Raw genomic sequence first — 24,282 nt, 5'->3', positions numbered from 1 at the left:
GGTGTTCTAAAAGTCTTAGTAGCACCTCACTGCTTTTACATTCCGCCAGAATTCCCCAGTCTCTTCATCTAGATCATTTTTTATATAAATTGAACAGCTGGGGTCCCAACACTGAATCCTGCAGGACACCACTTGTCACCAGCTGCCATTCCAAAAAAGAACCTTTTATCCCAACTTTGTGCCTTCTGTCAGGCAGCCAATCCTCAATCCATGCCAGTAGCTCACCTCGAACACCATGTGCTCTCACCTTACTCAGCAGCCTCCCGTGAGGCACCTTATCAAAGGCTTTTGGAAGTCTAGGTAGATTACATCCAGTGCGTTTCCCTGGTCTAGCCTACTTGTTACCTCTTCAAAGAATTCTAACAGGTTTGTCAAGCATGACCTCCCCTTACTAAATCCATGCTGATTTGTTCTAATTCTACCCTGCACTTCCAAAAATTTAGAAATCTCATCCTTAACGATGGATTCTAGAATTTTACCTACAACTGAGGTTAGGCTAAACAGCCTACAATTTTCCATATTTTTTCTTGATCCTTTCTTGAACAAGGGGGTTCTTATAGCGATTCTCCAATCATCAGGAACTTTCCATGACTCCAGTGATTTTTGAAAGATCACAACCAATGCCTCCGCTATTTCTTCAGCCACCTCCCTCAGAACTCTAGGATGTAGCCTTTCTGGGCCAGGAGATTTTTCAGTTTTTAGACCTTTTAGCTTATCAAGTACTTTCTCCTTTGTAATGGCCACCATACTCAACTCTACCCCTTGACTCTCCTTAATTGTTGGGATATTACACCTGTCTTCCACTGTGAAGATTGACACAAAGTATTTGTTAAGTTCTTCAGCTATTCCCTTATCTCCCATCACTAGTCTCCCTGCATCAATTTGGAGTGGCCCAACTCTACTTTTGACTCTCATTTGTTTCTTATGTATGGAAAGAAACTTTTACTATCATTTCTAATATTACTGACTAGCTTACCTTCATATTTGATCCCCTCCTTCATTATTTGTCTCTTTGTTATCCTGTTGTTTTTGTAGTCTTCCCAATCTTCTGATTTCCCAGTGCGCTTTGCCATTTTATAGGCTCTCTCTTGTTCTGTGGTACATTTCCTGAGCCCCTTCTTCAGCTGTGGTTGTCTAATCCCCCCTCGTGTAATCTTTCTTTTCTTTGGGATGTACCTCTGTACTGTGTCCTCAATCACATCCAGAAACTCCTGCCATTGTTGCTCTACTGTCTTCCCCACTAGGCTCTACTTCCAGTCAATTTTCGTCAGTTGCTCTGTCATGCACCTATAATTATCTTTATTTAACGGTAACACCATTACATCCGATTTTGCCTTCTCTCTTTCGAACTTCAGGCTGAACTTTACCATATTATGATCGCTGTCTCCTAAGTGTTCCCTGACATTAAGATCTTTTATAAAGTCTGGCTTGTTACATAGCACTAAGTCCAGAATAGCCTGCTCCCTTGTGGGCTCCGTCACAAGTTGTTCCAAAAAGCCATCCTGTAAGCATTCCATGAATTCCCTTTCTTTGGATCCACCGGCAACCAGCTATTTGCATATTGAAGTTTCCCATGATCACCATGACCTTACCTATCTGACATGCCCTATATTTCCCGGTACATCTTGCACCCCTGGTCCTGACCACTGCTGGGAGGTCCGTACATAATTCCCATTATGGTTTTTTTTTAACCTTTGTGGTTCCTCAATTCCACCCACACAGACTTCACATCATCTGATCCAAAATCATTTAATGCCATAGATTTAATTTAATTCTTAACTAACAGGACAACACCGTCCCCCTGCCCACCTCGATAAGTTGTAAATCCTTGGATGTTTAACTGCCGGTCCTGAACCCCCTGCAACCATGTCTCTGTGATGCCTGCCACATCATAATCATTCACGATGATTTGTGCTGTTAATTCATCTACTTTGTTTCGAATGCTTCGAGCATTCAGGTAAAGCACCTTAATGCTAATTTTCTTATCCTCATGATTTCCATCACATCTAAGGTATCCTTACTTTTTGCTTCATTGCTAGTCTGCCTTGAATTTAAACCCTGCACACATGCTAATCTGCTGCTTATCTTACTACTTAATTCTATATTCCCTGTTGCTTTCCCTTTCCCTCGACTCACAAGTTTAAAGTCCTAGTGACCACCCTATTTATCCTTTTCGCCAGAACACTGATTCCAAATCGGTTCAGTTGGAGACTGTCCCATCGGTATAGATCGCCCTGGTTCCAAAACTGATGCCAATGTCCCATGAAATGAAAACTCTCTTTCCCACACCAATCTCTTAGCCACATGCTTACTTCCCTAATTTTCTTATTCCTATTCCAATTAGTATGTGACTGAGGCAGTAATCCAGAGATTATTGGCCCTCGAGGACATGTTCTTCAATTTCCTTCCAAGTGCTTGATAATCCCAAACAGGTCCTCCTTCCTAGCCTTGCCTATGCTGTTAGTGCCAATTTGATCTTCAATGCAATTTAATAGGATTCTGTCCAGTAAAATGTAAAATTTTTCTTCAATGTATTTGTTAAGGGAGCTAATATCTCACTAAATTTTAGGATAAGCTTTCTTTAGAATCCAAATATCCTCCCCAGGAACTAGAGGAACTCCTGTTTGGTTTAAGGATAGAGAAGCTTCAACTTTAGCTTTGTGGGGGAGCACTCAACCTTCCTCTATATGCCCAAGATATATGACCTTAGCCCAGTGGGTCCAGGGGTATATCACTGGGTTATGAGGTGTCTCAGGTTCAGTCCCTGGAAAATCCCAAAAACTGTATTACAATCCCATACCAACGTATCTTACAATCTGTTTAGGTATCAGTGCTTTTTGTTTTTTTTTAAAAAGTAGATAAAATTTGACATCAAGAGACTTAGTAACAGAATATTTGATTTTGAACAAACAGCAATATTGTACAATTTAGAACCAAAATACAATATACAAAGCAACAATAAGAAGCAAAGAGGGATTATGAAAAAAAGACTGGCAGCTAATATAATAGAAAATCCTAAGACCTTCTATAAGCACTTCAATATGAAAAGAGTGGTACTGGAGAAATTGGGCTGATAAGGAACCAAAAAGGGGTTTACCCTTAGGGGCAAGAGGCATTGTTGACGTGTTAAATGAATACTTTGTATAGGTCTTTACCTACAATGCAGATGTCTCCCAGGGTGACAAAGGAGGAACCAAAGTCATTAGTAGGGTTTAACATTCATAAGGCGGTGGTATTGGATAAGCTGTCAAAACTTAAAGTTGGTGAGGCCCAGGACTTGAGGAACTGAATCCAAGGATATTGAAGAAAATGATTGTGGAAATTATGGAGACACTGACAACATTCCTCCAATCTCCCTTGGATTTGAGGTTATAGCAGAAGACTGGAAAATTGCACACAACACACTTTTGTTTGAAAAAAGTTACAAAGGTGGGTCCAGCAATTACAGATCTATCAGTTTAACTTCAGTGGTGGGCATACTTCTAGAAACAACTATCCAGGATAGTCATTTAGAAAAATGGGGATGGATTCAGAAGAGCCAACATGAGTTTAAAGGAAATTCAAGTATAACTAACTTGCTGCAGGTTCTTTTGAAGAGGTAACACAGATGCTTGTTGAGGGAAAGGCTATTAATGTGGTGTAAAATAAACATGGGTGTGATCTAAAATGTAGTTGATACGGTGCGACACAGCAGACTTGTGAGGAAAGTTATAGGTCATGTAATAAAAGGAACAATAGCAACATGGCTACAAAAAGGATATGAATCATTGAGTGATGGTTAATGGGTATTTTGCAAGCTGGAAGAAGGTTTGACACATTGTAGTGGAGTCAGTATTGGGATCCTTGCTTTTCCTGCTATATATATATATATATTAATGATCTGGATATTAGTGTGCAGGGGACAATGTCAAAATTTTCAGATGACATAAAACTTAGAAGAATTGCAATTTATGAAGAATACAGAATAGAACTTCTAAAAGACAGACATATTAGTGGAGAACTGTGAGGTGATGCATTTTGGTACAAGGAAATTGCAGAGACAGCATAAAACAAAAGATGCTAATCTAAAAGATGTGCAGGAGTTGACATACCTGTGTGTATAAGTACATAAAAATGGTAGGACAAGTAGTGATGGCTGTTAATAAAGCATACAATATTCTTGACTTCATAAATAGGAGAACAGAGTACAAGAGGAGGGAAGTTATGAACTAATACAAGTCACTAGTTACATCTCAGCAGGAGTATTTTGTTCAGCTCAGGGTGCCATATTGTAAAATTGAAAATGCATTGGAAAGAAGGCAAGTCTAAACAGATTATAGTCAACACAGAATTTGTTCCAACTGTAACGCAATAGAAGTTTCCTTTCACAAGAATGGCTCCAGGATGAGACACTTAATTAATGATAATAGATTGGAAAAGATTGTTTTCTTTGGAAAGGAGGAAGCTAACAGGAGGAGATTTGATACAACTTTTTAAAATGCTGAGGGATCAGGAAAGAGTGGGTATGAAGAAACTATTTTACTCATAATCGGATTGAGAACAAGAGGTCACAATTTACGTGCTTTGCAAAAGTAATTGTGAGGTGACAAAAAAACTTATTCACACAACATGTAGTTAGGATACGAAATGCACTACTTACAAAGTGTGATAGAGGTAAACTCAATTAAGGCATTCAAGAGGACATTGAATAATTATTTAAATAGAAACAATGTGCAGTATTTTTTTTAATCTGTCATAGAACATGGGCATTTCTGGCTGACCAGCATTTAATACTCATCCCTAGTTGCCCTCAAGAAGGCGGTGCAGTCCATGTGCACCAAGTAGACTCACATTGCCCTTAGGGAAAGAATTCCACGATTTTGACCCAGTGACAGTAAAGGACTGGCAACATATTTCCAAGTCACGATTGTGAGTGACTTGGAAGTGTACCTGCAAGTGGTGGCATTCCCATGTATCTGCTGCTCTTATATTTCTAGGTGGAAGTGGTTGTGGGTTTGGAAAGTGCTGTTTAAGGATTTTTAGTGAATCTTTCCTGTGCATCTACTAGATAGCATACACAGCTGCTACTGAGCATTGATAGTGGAGGGTGTGAATGTGGTGCCAATCAAGCAGGCTGCTACGCTGTGGATGATGTCAAACGTCTTAAGTGCTGTTGGAGCTGCACTCATCCAGGCAAGTGGGGAGCATTCCATTACACTCCTGACTTGTGCCTTGTAGATGGTGATCAGGTTTTGGGGTCTCAGGAAGTTAGTTAATTACTGAAGGATTCCAGCCTCTGACTTGCTCTTCCTGCCGCAGCATTTAAATGTGGAGTCCAATTGAGCTCCTGGCCAATGGTGAGCCCCAGGATGTTGACAGTGGGAGATTCAGTGATGGTAATGCCATTGAATGTCAAGTGGTGGTGTCTCCTAATGGAAATGGTCATTGCTTGATAATTGTGTGGCATGAACATTACTTGTTAATTGTCAGCTAAGCCCAGATATTGTGTTGGTTTTGTTTCATTTGAACATGAACTTCTTCAGTATCCGAGTCGTTGCGAATGGTGCTGAACATTGTGCAATCATCAGTAAACGTCCCCATTTCTGACATTCGGATGCAGGGAAAATCATTAATGAAGCAGCTCCAGCTGGTTCAGCCTAGGACACTACCCTGAGAAACTCCTGCAGCTATGACTTGGAGCGGAGATGACTGACCATCAAACACCACAACCATCTTCCTGTGAAGGGCTTATGCCTGGAACATCGACTCTCCTGCTCGTCGGATGCTGCCTGACAAGCTGTGCTTTTCCATTGTCACACCTTTTGACCTTGACATCTTCCTATGTGCCAGGTATGACTCCAACCAGGTTATGGGAAAAAGACAAGAAATTGGCTGAAAGTTTTAATGCTGAGAAAATCAGTGTAGACATGGTGTGCCAAATGATCTCCTTCTGCATTGCCCCAATTCTAGTAAAGTACCTGTGCAGCATTCAGTTAGCTTGTGGTAAACATGGGTAATGCACTGTTATTGAACATTGAACAGTGCATACCAGATAGCAAATGCAGTCAAGCCAGATCCCAAGGATAACTCCCAAGATACTAATATGATGGGTCATTGGATCTCATTAAACTTCCCAAGAGACTACAATTCTTCACAATTGTTGATCCAGCCTCCCTCTCAAGAACTACACCATTCAAATCTGCTCCTGTTCTGATCAATGGCACTACTTTCCTGGGTCTATATTCCCTTGGACTCTGAAACTACACCCCAGTACTCATTCACAAGCATAATTCCAGCTCTTGACTGACAGCTAGCTTCATAAAACAGGATATGTTCTTGTACTTTCCCTGATATGTTCTTATACCTTGCTCAATTTTATGAAGCAAATACTGCTTTGGGACTTTTCAACCTGCACTTCCCCAGCTGCTCTGAAGTATTAATATTTACATGCTTCTCTGATCTCCTCACGACTTTCCCAAGAGCCAGAAACTTCTCCACTTTCTCAGCTCTCCATTATGTTTTCTGAACCTTAACTCCAACACTTAGGCATTTACTAATTCCAAGAACTTCTTCCCAAGTTTGTTCTAACAGCACAAAGCCATCCAACTGTTCTCAATTCCTTTCTTGCAGGAGAGCTGAAAGTCAGTACTCCTGAGATGGAGTCTGACCCTCTCTCTACCTCCAACTATTTAAACTCTGTCCCCAGAAATGTTGTGCATTGTTGCTAGTTTTGTCACGAGAGTTGCAAAATTGTTACTGTGCAACAGGGGGGCTATTCACCTCATCATACATATATTCAGCCTCCAAATCAACAACTCATTCAATCATTTTACATCTTTGTTCTCTGGTTACAGACCTTCCTGCCACTGGAAACAGGTTCTTCATATTTGCTCTATCAAATCTCCCATTAACTTTCTCTGCTTAAGAAGCATTTTAGATGGCAATATCTGATCCTTTAGTTCAGTACTAGTTGATTGACAATGAAAATAGCATTTCAAACACCATTAACGCAATTCCTCTTTATAAAAGATAGCGATTAGTCAGTTGTATTAATTCATACTGCTACATTTCATATATCAGAAATGAAGAGACCGACATATTACTAAAGTATCTGAAATGGGAGAATAGTTTACTTTTGCATTGCATATTTTAACACCAACATATGTTAAATCCTAAACAGATTAGAATCATCACAGAATTTGTTCCAACTGTAACACAGTGGTAGTTTTCTTTCAAATATAGAACTGGGAGATTGGTGTGGAGAAGAATCATGAATGATTCCCAGGGGCCTATCCCTTTCTCTGTACAATGGCCATTTCCATTAGCTGACTAACTTTCAGTAGATCACATGTTGCTGTAGGGTAAGAAGCAATTTATCAGAGGTCAAACGGAACGCAAGTTAGGTATTACGTACATCAAACTCACTGTTACTTGACAACCTGGGCCAACAAACATAATCATGGAGGGTTTTATTTTGACTGCAGGCCGATTTCCAGCAGTGTTCCAAAGGGATTGGTGCTGTGTCCGCTTTTGTTTGTCATTTATATAAATGATTTAGATGAAAATATACAAGGTGTTGTTAGTAAGTTTGAGGATGACACCAAAATTGGTAGCATAGTGAACACTGAAGGTTATCGAAGATTACAACCAGACTTTGATCAATTGGGTCAATGGGCTGAGGAGTGGCAGATGGAGTTCAATTTGAATAAATGTGAGATGTTGTATTTTAGTAAATCAAAAAAGGGCAGGACTTGCACAATTAAAAGTATGGCCTTGGGTAGTGTTGCTGAACAGTGACATCTATGTTTTAGGTACATAATGTTTTGAAGTTTGCTTCACATGTAGACAGGAGAAAGTGAGGTCTGCAGATGCTGGAGATCAGAGCTGAAAATGTGTTGCTGGAGAAGCGCAGCAGGTCAGGCAGCAACCAGGGAACAGGAGAATCGACGATTCGGGCTTATGCCCGAAGATGGGCTTATGCCCGAAACGTCGATTCTCCTGTTCCCTGGATGCTGCCTGACCTGCTGCGCTTCTCCAGCAACACATTTTCAGTTCACATGTAGACAGGGTGGTTAAGAAGGCATTTAGCACACTTGCCTTCATTGCTCAAACCCTTGAGTAAAGGAGTCAGGAAGTCATGTTGAGGTTGTACATGACATTGGTGAGGCCTCTTCTGGAGTACTGTGCCCACTTCTGGTCACCCTGTAATAAGGCGGCTATTACCAAGCTGGAGAAGGCTCAGAAAAGATTTGCTGGGAATGGAAGGTTTGAGTTATAAGGAGAGACGAGATAGGCTGGGACTTTTCTCACAGGAACATAAAAGGTTGAGGTTTTTAAAATTATGAGGGGTAGAGATAAGGTGTGTGGCAGGTATATTTTCCCTAGGGTGTGGGATTTCAAGACGAGGAGGCTTTTTTTCCCCAAGGTGAGAGGATAAAGATTTTAAAAGTACATGAGGGGCAACGTTTTACACAAAGTGTGGTTCAGAAGCGGAATGAACATCCAAAGGAAGTGGTGGATGCAGGTACAGTTAGTTACAATGTTGAAAAGACATTTAGATAAGTACACGAATAGGAAAGGATTTGGAGAGCTATGGGCTAAGTGCAGGCAAATGGGATTAGTTTAGTTTGGGGCTATGGTTGGCATGGACTGGTTGGACCCGAAGGGTACGTTTCCATGCTGTATGACTCTGTGATTATCTATATGACTATCATGGCAACAGGATTCCTCATCAAAGCAGAGATAGATGAGCTCACTTGCGACAGTGAAAGGGGTTGTCTGCAAGAATAAGCGAATAGTCATGAAATAATACAGGTGCCTGTCAGAAGAAGCTAGATCAAGACACACAAGGGAGGTAGATCCAGAAGGCTATGTTAATAAGTCAAGATGAAGGAGGATGGGAGAGGGCTCCTGTGATGTGTGAACATTTGTGTAGACACTTTGGTCTGCATGGCCTATTTCTGTAGTGTAAATTCAATGTAAAACCCTTTATCATTTAGTTTTTGGAGGCAATATGTGCAAGTATCACTTGTCATCTTTACAGCAAAGGCACAGGACAAGGGAGGTGATTTTCAATCTGATCTACAACATTCCATTACACCAAATGGGAACACTCATGCCTGAGTCAGAAATATAACTTGTGTTTGTGAAACTAGAACATATTGATATGACTTTTTCAAGAATGTGCTATTTTCCCTTCAGCTACTTCAAAAATGGATAATCCCCCAGGAAAACAAAGAAGATAAGTTATTGAAAATGGATGGAGATAATTGATACATTATTGATCAGGAAATGCTTGGCACGGTTTGACAATATAAACATCCATTTTTAGTAGCAGTTATCACGTTCCTGGTCAAGCAATGACTTGATTTTAAAGTTGTCATCCTTTGTTTTCAAATTCTTCCGATGTATTCGCTTCCAACCCAGAAACCCTCTCAGATATCTGTGCTGATCTGATTCAGGCCTCTTGAGCAGCTTTGATTTTAATTGATGCACTAATCGGTGAATAGGCCTTCTGCTGCCTAGGCCCCAAACTTTCCTTCCTTAAATACTTCTACTTCTCGCTCCCTTGTAAACGCTCCTCAAAACTGACCTTGATGATGAAGTTATTCACAATTTTCCTTAATGATTGCCATGTTATTTGCAGTTTTGATTTGTATTTTCCCTACAAAGTGCCTCAAATGTTCTAATGCATTATTAAAGATGCTATGCAAGTGCAAGTTGTTATTCCCTCAGAACTGACTTCAAACACAAAACATTTGCAGAAAAGGTTTTTCATGAATCCAAATCCTGCTTTTTGGTAAGGGGTGGCATTAGAGCCACTAAGTACAAAATTGCTTTGAATAAACTGGTTTCAATGTAGAAACATTTGCCTTTGACTTTGTTGTTTAATCTATTTATATCAAAAGATAGAACGCTGATCCACAACTCAAAGTCTACAGAGGCTGAGATAGAAGCATTTGTGATTCCAATTGAGGTGTATACATCTTTAAAATATACTTGTTAAATTAAAATGGACAACATTTTGGGTTGTATGAATTGATTATTTTCTTCTTGGCAGATATCAAAATCTGAAAAGTTTAAAAAACTTACAGCAAGATAAAATTAATCAAAATAAAAGACAACTTTAACAATTTGTTTGAATGAGTTAGATCAACCCGGTTCTGAAAAAGATGCATAACAATTTCATTGTGTACAAAACTTTGTAGCAAATAATTAGCAAAACTCTGTTTCAATTATATTTCAAATGACCCATGCAAAGAGAACATAAAATGAAACAAATTGGAATAATTTGAAATTTTTGAATGAGATTTTTTTGATAGCACACAGTGAAAAGGTCACAAAAGTCCTGAAAATTTAACTCTGTTTCTCTTTTTACAGATGTTGCCAGACCTGCTAAGCCTTTTCCAGTATTTTCTGCTTTAATGTCAAGTTTTCCAGCATCAACAGTATTACGCATTAGTTGGAAGACAGCTCTGGATCAGCACTGCCCAAACTTCATTATATCTCATTGGAAAGATAGGTTTGACAAAGTCCCTTGCAACCTTCCCCAAAAGCCTTTGAAGTGGGTGAAAAGGGATTTTGAAACTTTTTTCTTTCCTTAAAAAGCTTGCTTTATTCATAGTTTCCTTAATTGAAGTGAAGTAATCTTGAACATAAGGAGGACTGAGGTATGTTCACAATTTCCAGCAAGTTTGTTTTAAATAAACCTTGCACCTTCCAAAATTGTGCACGTCTCTGGCAGCCACGCACACAGCTTAAGAACAGTGCTGGAGAACAGACTCCATAGTGAAACGCTAGTGACACAAACAAAGCAAAAACAAAAGCAAAATCAGTTAAAATTATGAATGAATGAATACGAGGACGGACAGATATGCTATGCACAATGTTTCAGCCTAAAAACTGCCAAGCTAATCTTCCGAGTTAATATAACTCTTGATTCTTTTTTTTAAAAACAATATAGCAAATCATTTTTATGTATATATTTCTATAAAAAGGCTGACTAATTTCCATGGCAGTAATCTGTTTGCTTAATCCAACACAATCTTTTACATCATTCTGGCTATTTGGTGCATTTCCTTTCCTTACAGTAGCCCCACCAGATGTGCAAATCAGTATCTGGATGGTGCCCATGAAAAGGAAATGCATCTTTTGTCCACACAAAAAAAGCTACAGTAATCACCAGAGTGAAAAGATAAAGTCACCGTAGTTGTACCGGACCTCAGGGTTACTCTTTCATTACAAGGAGACAACTGGTGGTGGTTTCAAAGGGAGGGTCACCACACCTCAGGCAAGGGGAGAGGTTGAGAAGGAGTGTCATGGTAACCTCAACTGTTGCAGGAATTGAACCCACACTGCTAGCGTCACTCAGCATTGCAGACCAGCCATCCAAGCTAACCAACCCCTAGCCACTGGAGTAAATGAGACATGTTACAATTGACAAGCTCAGAAGGTTATTTCAAGCCACTGTATGCTTTTAAAAAAAATTAGTGTATATACACCATCATATAAAGAGATAAATAAAAAACAAAAATGTGCACCCTGTACAAGTACAGTTTTAAAAATTAATTTTTTCAATAAAAATATAATTATTTCAAGTTCTCAGGGTAGCTTTGCTATATCGGCTAGCTGCATTTACACTGTTCTTTCCCTTCCACATCCTTTCCCCTCCCCGTCCACCAAAACAACTCGACATTTCCTCTTCAGTAACTGATGGGGGTGAAGCGTATATTCTTAATTTCCAGCTCCAGCTGTTTCACTCGAATTTCCTTTTGCCCCAACAGCTCACGTAGCCTTCGAATCTCTTCTTGTTGTCGGTAAAACATCTGCAGAAGCTGGACAAAAGTAAACCAGAAGTCATGTTTTTTCCCTCAAGAGAAACCATTTTTAATTGAAAAGCTTTGTTTGCTTTGATTAAATCTTTCAAGGGTTACGTTAGAAAAGCCTGAAGTGGCTGATCCAGGAAATGCTTATTAGCAAAACTGAGGGAGAGCTGGTGACTGAATACATGACTAGCTAAAGGACAGGCAGGCAGTCGTTTCCTCCTCAGAGGGTATTATGCAGCATTGTTGGCCAAGGAAATGGGAATGCAAAGTCAAACAACCAGTGACTAAAACCACCAAGACAATAATTCAGTGAATGAGCTGAGGACCTGCTTCACAGCAGAGCATACATAAATGAATGAAACACAGAGGGGTTTTGGACAGTACGTTTCAGAGAATTAGTATGCAGGTGTAGCAAGTGATTAGGAAGACAATTGCAATGTTGACGTGTATTGGAAGGGGACTGGAATATAAAAGTAAGGACATTCTGCTACAGTTGCAGAGAGTGTTGATGAGGCCACAACAGGAGGACCATGTGGAGTTTTGGTTTGCTTATTTCACAAACAATGTAAATGCATTAGAAGCAGTTCAGAGACAATTCACTCAACCAATACTTGGGGTAGGCTGGGGTGTTATCATACAAGCACAGGTGGGTTTGTATCTATTGGACTTTAGAAATAATGAAGAGTAACCTTATTCAAATACAAGGCCCTGAAGGGACTTGACATGTTAGATGCTTCCTTTGTGGGAGGCCCTAGAATTAGGCACATGGTTTAAAAACGAGGGATCCTCCATTCTAGACAGAGGTAAGGAGGATTTTCATTCCTCTCAGTCCTTGACAGTCTTTGGAATTCTTTTCCCTAGTGAGTGAAGGAGGCAGAGTCATTGAACACTTTAAAGGCAGAGGTAGACAAACTATGATGATAGGGATTAGATGGGAATATGGAGTTGAAGTTCTGATCTTATTGAATTGTAGAGCAAACTAGGAGGGGTCAAATATGGTACTTCTCCAAATTCATATGCTTACATGCAACAGACAAGGACAAACTGTTTCAAATGGCAAGAAAGTTGGTAACTAGAAAGCACAGATTTAAAATAACTGGCAAAAAAAAGCAGATATAACACAAGGGGAAAGTAAATTACAAAGTGAGTTATGATGATCTGGATTGCTTGAAAAGGGACAAAGCAGACAAAATCTGAAAGAGTAGATCCCATTGGGAACCACAAAGGTAATATGCTGTAGACCCAGAAGGAGTGGGCAGAATCCTTAAAAAATATGTTGCATCAGTCTTTACGATGGAAAAGGACAGTGAGGGTATAGATTTCAGGATGGATGGTGTGAAATATAAGAAGAAATTAACAGAGAGAGAAGAGTAGCTGGTTAAGCAGCTTCAAAAATGGATAAATCCATAGGCCTATTAGCGATGTAGCTGAGGCTGTTGAGGGAGGCAAGATATTAGGGGCCTTTGGCTCTAATTTTCAAATGCCCGCTGGTCACACGAGGTACCAAAGGACTACTAATGTTGACCCATTGTTAAAAAACGGAGGAAGGAATAGGCCAGAAAATTACAGCTCAGTCAATCTAATCTCAGTGATGGGGATGAGAATTAGAAATAATTCAGAGGAACAGAATATATCTGTACTCCAAGAGGTATGGATTAATCAGGGACAGTTCGCATTGATTTGTGAAAGGAAGGTCATGTTTTGACGAATTTAATTGAATCTTTTGAGGAGGAAACCAGACGCATTAATGAGGTAATGCATTTGATAATCACTTATATGGACTGCTTCAAAGCTTTTGATAAGCTGTCTCATCAAGAAAGCAAGAGCCCATGCAATCCAGGGCAAAGCTTTAGGTTGGAACCAAAATTGGCAGAGAGGTAGGAAGGACAGGATTGTATCACGAGAAATGTTTGTGTCTGGAAAGCTGTATTTCAATAGGCTGCCACGGGGCTCAGTGCTGGAGCTCTTCCTGTTTATGATGTACATTCATTCGGACTTAAACAATCAAGAAGTTTGTAACCTTCAGAAGGTCACATGACAATTGATCAAACCCCCCAGTTGATCAACTGGTAATTAGTAAGGTCAGCCTTAAACTGCGGAGGACATCAATGGATTGGTGAGCTGGCCAGAGGAGCGGCAAATGGAATGCAACCTGGAAAAGTGTGAAGTACTGCATTTGGGGAGGGCTAACAAGCCAAGGGCAACACGCTGAATGGTAGGACCCTGGAAAGTACTGACAATCAGAGGGACCTTAACATGCATACCTATAGATCCCTGAAGGAAGGAGGGCTGTTTGATAAAGGCATTTGGGATACTTGCCCTTATTAGCTGAGTCGTAGAATACAAGAGTAGAGAGGTTACGCTGAAACTGTGTAAAACTCTGGTTAGGCCACACCTGGAGTACTGCATGCAGTCCAGTTAATGCACTGAAGTGAAATGTTTTCACCCAGAGGGTGATTGGAGTATGGAACTAACTGCCTGGAAGGGTAGCTGAAACAGAAACTCTCGTGATATTACAGCAGTGTTTAGATATTTACGTGTATTGCACAGACTCCAGTGCTACTGGCCAACTCTCCTGAATAGGTCCAATCAGGTTTTTTTGCAAATGGTGAGGAGATACTCTCAGAAACTCAGGGCGGGGACTAGAAAAGGATTGTAGATATCTGAAGGCATAGTCCAGCATTAGGTTGAGAAAACAAAATTCAATATAGGCTTTTATAATTCTATATATTTTTGAGAAAGTGTTTCTTAGCTGGAATAACATAAACACAAAAAAGAAATATATCTTTTTCTGCTTCTTATTTCATCATACCTCATTCTCTGTTTTAGGAACTGGACACTGTGACAGATCATAACCATTTGTGATGAAACCCTTCCTCTGATCTTGTACTTTCTCTGCATTCCTTTGTTCTTGAATGTCCGGAAATGTATTCGTTGTCACTTGTTCTTTTTTGGTGTGTCTAGATGGGTCCCACTGCTCACTTCCCGTTTTCAGAGGGGAAGACTGTGGGGTGTTAAAGCCAGGCTTTAAGGAGATGAATATAGGATCTGAAACAACAGAAGAGAAAAAATGTGACTGAACCAAAAATATGAACCAAAAGGAAAGGAGTTAAGACAATGAATAATGAGCAAACTTATTGAGATGCAAAGTTGTCACATGCATGGGTAGATGCCAGATTTGGGCCTCTGAATCAGATAGGCATGAGTTTAAGAGTCACTCCTGGGAGTTGAACCGAAAATTTCAAACAGTTTTCCCGTGTAGTGCTGAGGGTGTGCTGCACCTTCGGGAGGGTTATTGGGTGATCAGCCTGTCACAGATGCTGGTCAGTAGCTTGCAGGCCCAGCTGGGGTTGGCCCAGTGAGGGGGCTAGTGAGACTGCATGTGGAAAGCCTCCAGCATGGAGTGACTGCAGTCCATAGAAGAACTGCAATGTTTAACGTTTAACTTTATTTCTTTATTTTCCCTAATTTGTACTAGGAAGAACTGTAATGTAGAACTTTTAGCCGTTTTCTTTATTTCTCCATTTCTGTGGCTTACTTTAGTATTTATTTTTGTTTTACCTTAGATTTGTAACTAGGTACTTTATATCGAAGATGGTGCTGAGTGTGGTGACATTACACACTTTTCACTATACTCCTGTATTTCTGTACCTCGAGTGCACATGACAATAAAACCTAACTCTAATTCTTTTGGAATTGAAGTTAATTTGTTGAATGATTCTCATTTGGTGAGATGGAAAGTTTTCCTTTGTAGAGGAAGTTGACTGGTCAGTTCTGCATTTCTCTCCTGACAATATTAGTGCCTCAGCTGCCTCCCACTCACCCCATTCTTTTTTTACATCCACCTGTTAAGAGGTGTTATTATATACTTCTGGATCAGGTGGGACTCAAACCCATCCTCCTGGCTCAGATGTAGGAACGCTACCACTCCATCACGAACCCCCCTCCCCCCTTCCCAGCGACCCTTTATATTTTCTTCTTTGTCACATCTGGAAGGGCTCTCACACCCAACTGAACAGGTTTTGTTCCATCACTAAATCACCCTTTAGCACTGAGTCACAAATCTTTCCAATTAATCAAATTATGGGCAATGCCAAGCAAGGACAATACAGACCACCAAAGATGAGGGAGAGGTAGGGGGCAAAATCTAAATATAGTAGGAAGGGGGTGGGGGAGGAATAAAGGACCCCCATTCCCTGCATGCCCTCCTTTCTGAAAAGTCATTGAGAGTATCAGTGAATATTGCATGCTCCCTCTCCAAAAACACACAGGCATGAACATAGCCATGGAAGAGGGGCAGACAATAAGTGACTTAAGACCCTTCGCACAGCCTATCCTGACCCAACTTGTCCAGGCCCAGGAGCAGACCAATGAGAAAATCCTCTGACTTGCTCACAGCCCACTGCACCAGATGCCCAAAGATAGGGAACATAAGGCTGAACTGCAACCAAAATCACAACAGGTTTTTCAAATAACCAGAAATCACCCAAAACCAATATAAACATAGTACATGGATTCCACAAGGCAACAAAATACTGTTAGCCGTAAACCACTGAAATCTGTATTGTTCTTTCATTAATTTACGCAAGATGTGGGCATCGCTGGCTGGCCAGCATTTATTGCCCATCCCTATTTGCCCTTGAGAAGGTGGTGGTGAGCTGCCTTCTTGAACCGCTGCAGTCCACCTGCTGTGGATTGACCTACAATGTCTTTAGGGAGGGAATGGTAGGATTTTAACCAAATGACAGTGAAGGAACAGCGATATATTTCCAAATCAGGATGGTGAGTGGGTTAGCGGGGAACTCGAAGGTGATGGTGTTCCCATGTAACTGCTGCCCTTGTCCATCTGGATGGAAGTGGTCATGGGTTTGGAAGGTGGTGTTTGAATTTCTGCAATGCATCTTGTATATAGTACACACTGCTGCTACTGAGCAATCAAGCGGGTTGCTTTGCCCTAGATGGCTTCAAGTTTCTGGAGCGTTGTTGGGACTACACATATCTAGGCATTGACGAGTATTCCATCACACTCCTGACTTGTATGTTGTTGATAGTAGACAGGTTTTGGGCACAGTCAGGTGGTGAGTTACTTGACGCAGTGTTCTTAGTCTCAGACCTGCTCTTGTAGCCAGAGAGTGTTTATGTGGCAAGTCCAGTTGAGTTTCTGGTCAATGGTAGCCCCCACGATTTTGATAGTGGGGAATTCAGTGATGGTAACACCACTGAATGTAGAGGTGATGGTTAGATTGCCTATTCTTAGAAATGATCATTGCCTGGTATTTGTGTGGCGTAAATGTTACTTGTCACTTGTCAGCCCAAGCTTAAGTATTATTCAGACGTTGTTGCATTTGAATATGGACTGCTTCAGTATCTGAGGAGTCACAAATGGTGCTGAACATTGTGCAATCAGCTAATGTCTCCACTGCTGACGTTATAATGAAGAGAAGGTCGTTGATGAAGCAGCTAAAGATGGTTGGACCTAAGACACTAACCTCAGGAACTCCTACAGAGATGTCCTGGAGCTGAGATGACTGACCTCCAACAACTGCAACCATCTTCCTATGTGCCAGGTATGACTCTAACCAGTGGAGAATTTGCCCCCTGACATCAACTGATTTCAGTTTAGCTAGCGCTCCTTGATGCCACACACGGTCAAATGCAGCTCGATCAAGGGCTATCACTCTCACCTCACCTCTGGAATTCACTCTCTTGTCCATGTTTGAACCAAGGCTTTAATGAGATTTGGAGCGGAGTAACCCTGGTAGGACCCAAACTAGACATCTGTAAACAGGTTATTGCTGAGCAGGTGATGCTTGATAGCACTGTTGATGACACCTTCCATCAAGAGTAGGCTGAGGGCCGGTAATTGGCTGAGTTGGATTTGTACTGCTTTTTACACACAGGACATATCTCGGCAATTCTCCACATTGGCTTTGGGAGCGACACGTTCTGGAGCACAAGTCTTCAGTACTATTGTCAGAATGTTGTCAGGGCCCATAACCTTTGCAGTATTCTATGTTTCTAACCATTTCTTGATGTCACATGGACATCAATCTGAGCAGATGCAGTTTTGGTTTAACAACTCATCGGGAAGGTGGCCGCTCCGATGATGCAGCACTCCCTCAGTGCCTGAATATTTGCTATCAGCCACTCTGGCCACTGCTTTGTTGATCATTAAACTGGAGCATGAAACTTGTCTTCAACACAAGTCTGCTGAATGCCAATCATTATGACAACAAAATGCTGCAATCTGCTCATTGAGATTCCCAGCAGTCTACCAACATGCCATCCAGTTTAAACTATTGTGTTCAAGTTTTGGAATGGGACTTGAACCTATTTTCTGCCACAGAGAGTGCAAACATAATCAAATCAAGGATATTCAGGGTTTATTTAAAAATGAACTTTTTTTATTTATCTTTTCAAGAGATAGGGATGTCATTTTTCCTCCATATTAATTGCTCTTGAGCTAAGTGGCTTGCTGGGTCAGTTAAGAATCAACCACATTGTTCTGGATCTGAAGTCACATGTAGGACAGACCGGGTAAATACAGCAGATCTCCCTCCCTCAAGGGCATTCGTAAATCAGGTGAGATTGTTTTCGAATAACAATCCATGAAAGTTGTCATTGTTACAATTACTGAGACTGGCTTTATATTGCATTTTTAAAAATTATTCAATTTGAATTTCACAAGCTGCCCTGTCCCAGAGCCAGGATCTCAAGGTTACCACTCAGTAGCAACACCACAATGCCACCACCTCTCCTTATTCTCCCATTTTCCAAGGTAATAGGGATAAAGATGCCAAGCTTCTTCTATTAACCATGTCAGCTAACTGAGCTGAAAGAGGCCAGAAAATGCTTCAGCAAATATGTAATAGCAACATAATCACCTCTGAGATTGGGGACATGCCTGACTGAGGTTAATATGTCCAATAGTGAGAGAGTCTACAGCAGTAATCGTCTGTTCACAGTCTTTAGCATATTACAATAGCCAAAGCCCTGTGTCTTAGATAATTAACCACATTGACTTGAAGGTTGCTGATTACTTGAGGGGAAGAGCACAGATGCATTACAGGGGAAAGATCAATAAATATTCAAGGGGAAAAGCCGGAGATAGCACTCCTGTTCACCTGAATGTGGAAAACACGTCTAGAAGTGGATTTCACAGAATCCCTACCGGCCATTCAGCCCATGGAGTCCACAAAAAGCATCCTACCCAACCACCTACCCTATTGCTATAACACTGCATGTCCTGTGGCTAACCCACCTAACACTATGGAGCAATTTAGCATGGCCAAGCCACCTAATCTGCACATCTTTGGACTGTGGGAGGAAACCAGAGCACCCGGAGGAAACCTATGCAGATATGGGGAGAACATGCAAACTCCACACAGACACTCAAGACTGGATTTGAACCCGGGTCCCTGGCATTGTGAGGCAGCAGTGCTAACCACGAAGCCACCATGTCACAAATTCCAGGACATCCCTTTCCTGGCCCTATTGCTTTCGATCCTATCTTCATTTCTTAGATTTACAGAGAAAATAGATTCTTGATTTTCAACCACAATGTTCATGATCTTGAATGGAGAACCAAGTATTTTTGTGCCTGAATATTTGCTACCAGCCACTCTGGCCACTGTTTTGTTGATCATTAAACCAGAGCATGAAACTCGTCTTAGAACATAGAAAAGTACAGCACAGAACAGGCCCTGTGGCCCACGATGTTGTGCTGAGATTTAATCCTAATGTAAAATATAGTAACAACCTACGCACCCCTCAACTCACTGCTATCCATGTGCATGTCCAGCAGTCGCTTAAATGTCCCCAATGACTCTGCTTCCACCACCACAGCTGGCAACGCATTCCATGCAATCACAACTCACTGTGTAAAAAACCTACCTCTAACGTCTCCTTTATACCTTCCTCCTAATATCTTCAAACTATGACTTCTCGTACCAGTCAATCCTGCCCTGGGAAAGAGTCTCTGGCTATTGACTCTATCTATTCCTCTCATTATTTTGTACATCTCGATCAGGTCTCCCCTCTTCCTCCATCTCTCCAGAGAGAAAGGTCCGAGCTTATTCAACCTTCCTTCAGAAGGCAAGCCCTCCAGTCCAGGCAGCATCCTGGTAAACCTTCTTTGCACCCTCTCCAAAGCCTCTGTATCTTTCCTATAGGAGGGCAACCAGAACTGGACACAATATTCCAAGTGTGGAGCTGCAGCAAAACCTCATGGCTCTTAAACTCGATACCCCTGTTAATGAAAGCCAAAACACCGTATGCTTTCTTAACAACCCTATCCACTTGTGTGGCAACTTTGAGGGATCTATGTACTTGCACATCCAGAACCCTCTGTTCCTCCACACTGCCAAGAATCCTGTCTTTAATCCTATTTTCAACATTTGAGTTCCACCTTCCAAAATGCATCACTTTGCATTTATCCAGATTGAACTCCATCTGCCATTTCTCTGCTTCTGTCTATGTTGCGCTGCAGCCTGCAGTAGCCCTCTATTCTATTAATGACACCTCCAACCTTTGTGTCATCTGCAAATTTACTAACCCACCCCATAACCTCCTCATCCAAGTCGTTTATAAAAACTACAAAGAGCAGAGGCTCAATTACAGAGCCCTGCGGGACCCCACTCAACACCGTCCTCCAGGCAGAATACTTTCCATCTACAACCACTCTCTGCCTTCTGTCAGCCAGCCAATTCTGAATCCAGATAGCCAAATCTCCCTGTATCCCATACTTCCTAACTTTATGAATGAGCCTACCATGAGGAACTCTATCAAATGCCTTGTTTAAGTCCATATACACCACATCCACTGCTCAACCGTTGTCGACCTGTCTTGACACCTCCTCAAAGAACTCAATAAGATTTGTGAGACATGACCTGCCCCTCACAAAGCCATGCTGACCGCCTTTAATCACACTGTGCTTTGCCAAATAGTCATAAATCCTATCCCTCAGAATTCTTTCCAAAACTTTGCTGACCACAGACGTAAGACTGACTGGTCTGTAATTGCCAGAGATTTCCCTATTATCCTTCTTGAAAAGAGGAACAACAGTTGCCTCCTTCCAATCCTCTGGTACGACTCCCATGGAGAGTGAGGAGGCAAATATCCTTGCCAGCGGCTTAGCAACCTCCTTTCTCGATTCCCTGAGCAGCCTAGGATAAATCTGCTCTGGCCCTGGGGACTTATCAATCTTAATGTTTTCCAAATTTCTAGCACATCAACTTCATCAATCTTGATCTGGTCAAGACTGTATCCCAGCTCCTCTAAGTTTTCATTTATAACAAGTTTCCTTTCCTTGGTGAAAACCGAAGCAAAAAACTCATTTAGGGCTTTCCCTATCTGCTTAGACTCCATACACAAATTCCCTCCACTATCCCTGATCTGCCCTACCTTCTCCCTGATCATTTTCTTATTCCGCAAATAAGAGTAAAATGGCTTTGAGTTCTCCCTAATCCTTCTTGCCAAGCCTTTTCGTGCCCTCTCCTGGCTCTCTTCAGTCCATTTCTGAGTTCCTCTCTAGTAAGCCTGTAATCCTCTAAAGCTGTGCTAGATCCTTGCTTCCTCCATCTTACGTAAGCTGCCTTCTTCCTTTTGATGAGAAGTTCCTCTGTTCTCGTCATCCAAGGTTCCTTAGTCTTACCTCTTCTTGCCTGCCTCAGAGGAACAAATTTGTGCATCACTTGCAACAACGGCTCCTTAAATAGTCTCCACATGTCTACTGTGCCCTTCCGGTGGAACAATTGCTCCCAGTCTATACTTCCCAACTCCTGCCTGATAGCATCATAATTTCCTTTTCCCCAATTAAATATCTTCCCTCGGTAATTGCTCCTTTCACTTTCCAATGCTATGCTAAATGTGAGGCAGTTGTGATCACAGTCACCAAAGTGCTCTCCCACCGCAAGATCCGACACCTGTCCTGGCTCGTTGCCGAGCACCAAATCCAAAATGGCCTCTCCCCTCATCAGTCTGTCGACATACTGAGTAAGGAAACCCTCCTGAACACACCTGACAAAATTGGCTCCATCCAAATCATCTACACTTAGGAGGTTCCAGTCGCTATTGGGAAAGTTGAAATCACCTATAACAACAACCCTGCTACTTTTGCATTTTTCCAGAATCTGCCCGCCTGTGAGATCTTCAATCTCTCTACTGCTATTAGGTGGTCTATAGAAAACCCCCAATGTGGTGGCTGTTCCCTTGCTGTTCCTGACTTCCACCCATACTGACTCAGTAGACAAAACTTCCTCAACAACCTTCGTTTCTGTAGCTGTGATGCACTCTCTGATTAGCAATGCTACACCCCCTCCTCTTTTTCCACCCTCCCTGTTCTCTTTAAACATTCTAAACCCTGGAACATCAAGCAACCACTCCTGCCCCAGTGAAATCCACATCTCCGTTATGGCCACAACATCGTAGTCCCAAGTACTGCTCCATGCTCTAAGTCTGTCACTCTTATTTCGGATACTCCTTGCATTAAAGCATACACACTTTAACCGATCCCTTTGTTTCATCGCGTGAGAAACCTTCCTTTTAGATTCAATATATCCTGTCACTGACACGTCTGCAACTGTCCCCCTCTCAGACATGTGGCTCTGATTCCCATCCCCCTGCCAAATTAGTTTAAACCCTCCCGAATCGCACGAGAAAATCTCCCACCCAGGACATTTGTATCTTTCCAGTTCAGGTGCAACCCATCCTTCATGTACAGGTCCCACCTTCCCCAGAAGGTATCCCAATGCTTTAGGTATCTGAAGCCCTCCCTCCTGCACCAGCCTCGCAGCCACGTGTTAAGCTGCATTCGCTGACTGTTCCTCATCTCACTATCTCATGGCACCGGTAGCAAACCTGAAATCACTACTCTACTGGTCCTGTTCTTCAGCTTCCTGTTCTGTACCTAACTGTCTGTAGTCACCTTTCAGATCCTCAGTCCCTTTCCTGGCTATATCATTGGTGCCAATATGTACCAGGTTTTCTGGCTGCTCACCCTCCTCCTTCAAAATCTTGCAAAAACTGATCGGCAACATCCCAGACCCTGGCACCAGGGAGGCAACATACCTTCCAGGAGTCCTGTTCCTGACCACAAAATCTCCTGTCAATCCATCTAACTATTGAGTCCCCTACCACTAGTGCTTTTCTATTTCCCACTTTTCCTTTTGAGCCACAGTGCCAGACTCAGTGCCAGAGATCTGACAACTATGGCTTCCCCTGGTAGGCTGTCCCCACCAGCAGTATCCAAAACGGTATACTTATTGCTGAGGGGAACGGCCACAGAGGATCCCTGCTCTGACTGTCGGTTCCCTTTACTCCCCCTGACAGTAACCCAGCTGTCCTTATCCTGTGTCTGGAGAGTGACCATCTCTCTGTACATCCTCTCAATTTCCCCCTCAGCCTCCCAGATGACCCGTAGTTCATCCAGCTCCAGTTCCCTAACTCCGGTTTCGAGGAGCTGGAGTTGGGTGCACTTCCCGCAGATGTAGTCGGCAGAGACATGTGAAGTGTCTCTCACCTGCCACATTCTGCAGGAGGAACATGCAACTGCCCTAACGTCCATAACCCGTTACTCTGATAGCCCACACAGAACTAAACAAAAGAAGGAAAAACAAAGAAATCTCACCTACTTAAAAACCTTCCCAGAAGTCCTTCGCTCCTCCCTCACACCTCTCGGCAAATGGAGGCCCTGACGCCTGAAATGAGTCTTTTAAATGGTAAGACAATTCAGCAAGGCCCCGGGGAGAACACAAGTCTGCTGAACGTCAATCATTACGGCAACAAAATGCGGCAATCTGCTCATTGAGATTCCCAGCAGTCTACCAATGTGTCATCCAACCTCATGAACACTAACCCATCTACTGTCAATGAGTCGAGTATTAATTTGGTGATGCGATTAAACCAGGATTATTAATTTTAAGAAAGATATTACAGGAATCAAGTTTATCTCTTCCTGAAGAGAAATTAAGAAGTGCAACTCATTCCCAGTTTATCATAGAACATAGAACTATACAGCGCAGAACAGGCCCTTCGGCCCTCGATGTTGCGCTGACCTGTGAACTATTCTCAGCTCGTCCCCCGACACTATCCCAAAATCATTCATATGCTTATCTAAGGACTGTTTAAATCTCCCTAATGTGGCTGAGTTGACTACATTAGCAGGTAGGGCATTCCATGTCCTTACCACTCTTCGTAAAGAACCTGCCTCTGACAGGTTCTTTAGTGGGTGGCATTAGTGGGCGGCACGGTGGCACAGTGGTTAGCACTGCTGCTTCACAGCTGAGTTGACTACATTAGCAGGTAGGGCATTCCATGTCCTTACCACTCTTCGTAAAGAACCTGCCTCTGACAGGTTCTTTAGTGGGTGGCATTAGTGGGCGGCACGGTGGCACAGTGGTTAGCACTGCTGCTTCACAGCGCCAGAGACCCGGGTTCAATTCCCGCCTCAGGCGACTGACTTGTGGAGTTTGCACGTTCT

At 42.0% G+C, this 24,282-nt stretch overlaps 1 protein-coding gene across 2 annotated transcripts in view; it reads right to left on the bottom strand.

Annotated features, from left to right (window-relative positions):
- Window positions 1-9,850: 9,850 nt before the first annotated feature.
- The window catches only part of LOC122563055 (coronin-2B-like), a 162,224-nt gene continuing 147,792 nt past the window's right edge, over window positions 9,851-24,282 (bottom strand). For both annotated transcript variants that reach the window (XM_043716406.1, XM_043716415.1), the window contains 2 exons: window positions 14,617-14,852; window positions 9,851-11,813 (listed from right to left, as the gene is read on the bottom strand). In XM_043716406.1, coding sequence (XP_043572341.1) covers window positions 11,682-11,813; window positions 14,617-14,852 — 368 coding nt within the window. In that variant the 3' untranslated portion in view covers window positions 9,851-11,681. The remainder of the gene's footprint in view (window positions 11,814-14,616; window positions 14,853-24,282) is intronic.

The sequence above is a fragment of the Chiloscyllium plagiosum genome, chromosome 2 (assembly GCF_004010195.1).
Source record: "Chiloscyllium plagiosum isolate BGI_BamShark_2017 chromosome 2, ASM401019v2, whole genome shotgun sequence".
In the NCBI taxonomy this organism is placed as follows: domain Eukaryota; kingdom Metazoa; phylum Chordata; class Chondrichthyes; order Orectolobiformes; family Hemiscylliidae; genus Chiloscyllium; species Chiloscyllium plagiosum.
The sequence above is the reverse complement of the archived record's forward strand: the minus strand, read 5'-3'. Positions and strand labels throughout refer to the sequence as shown.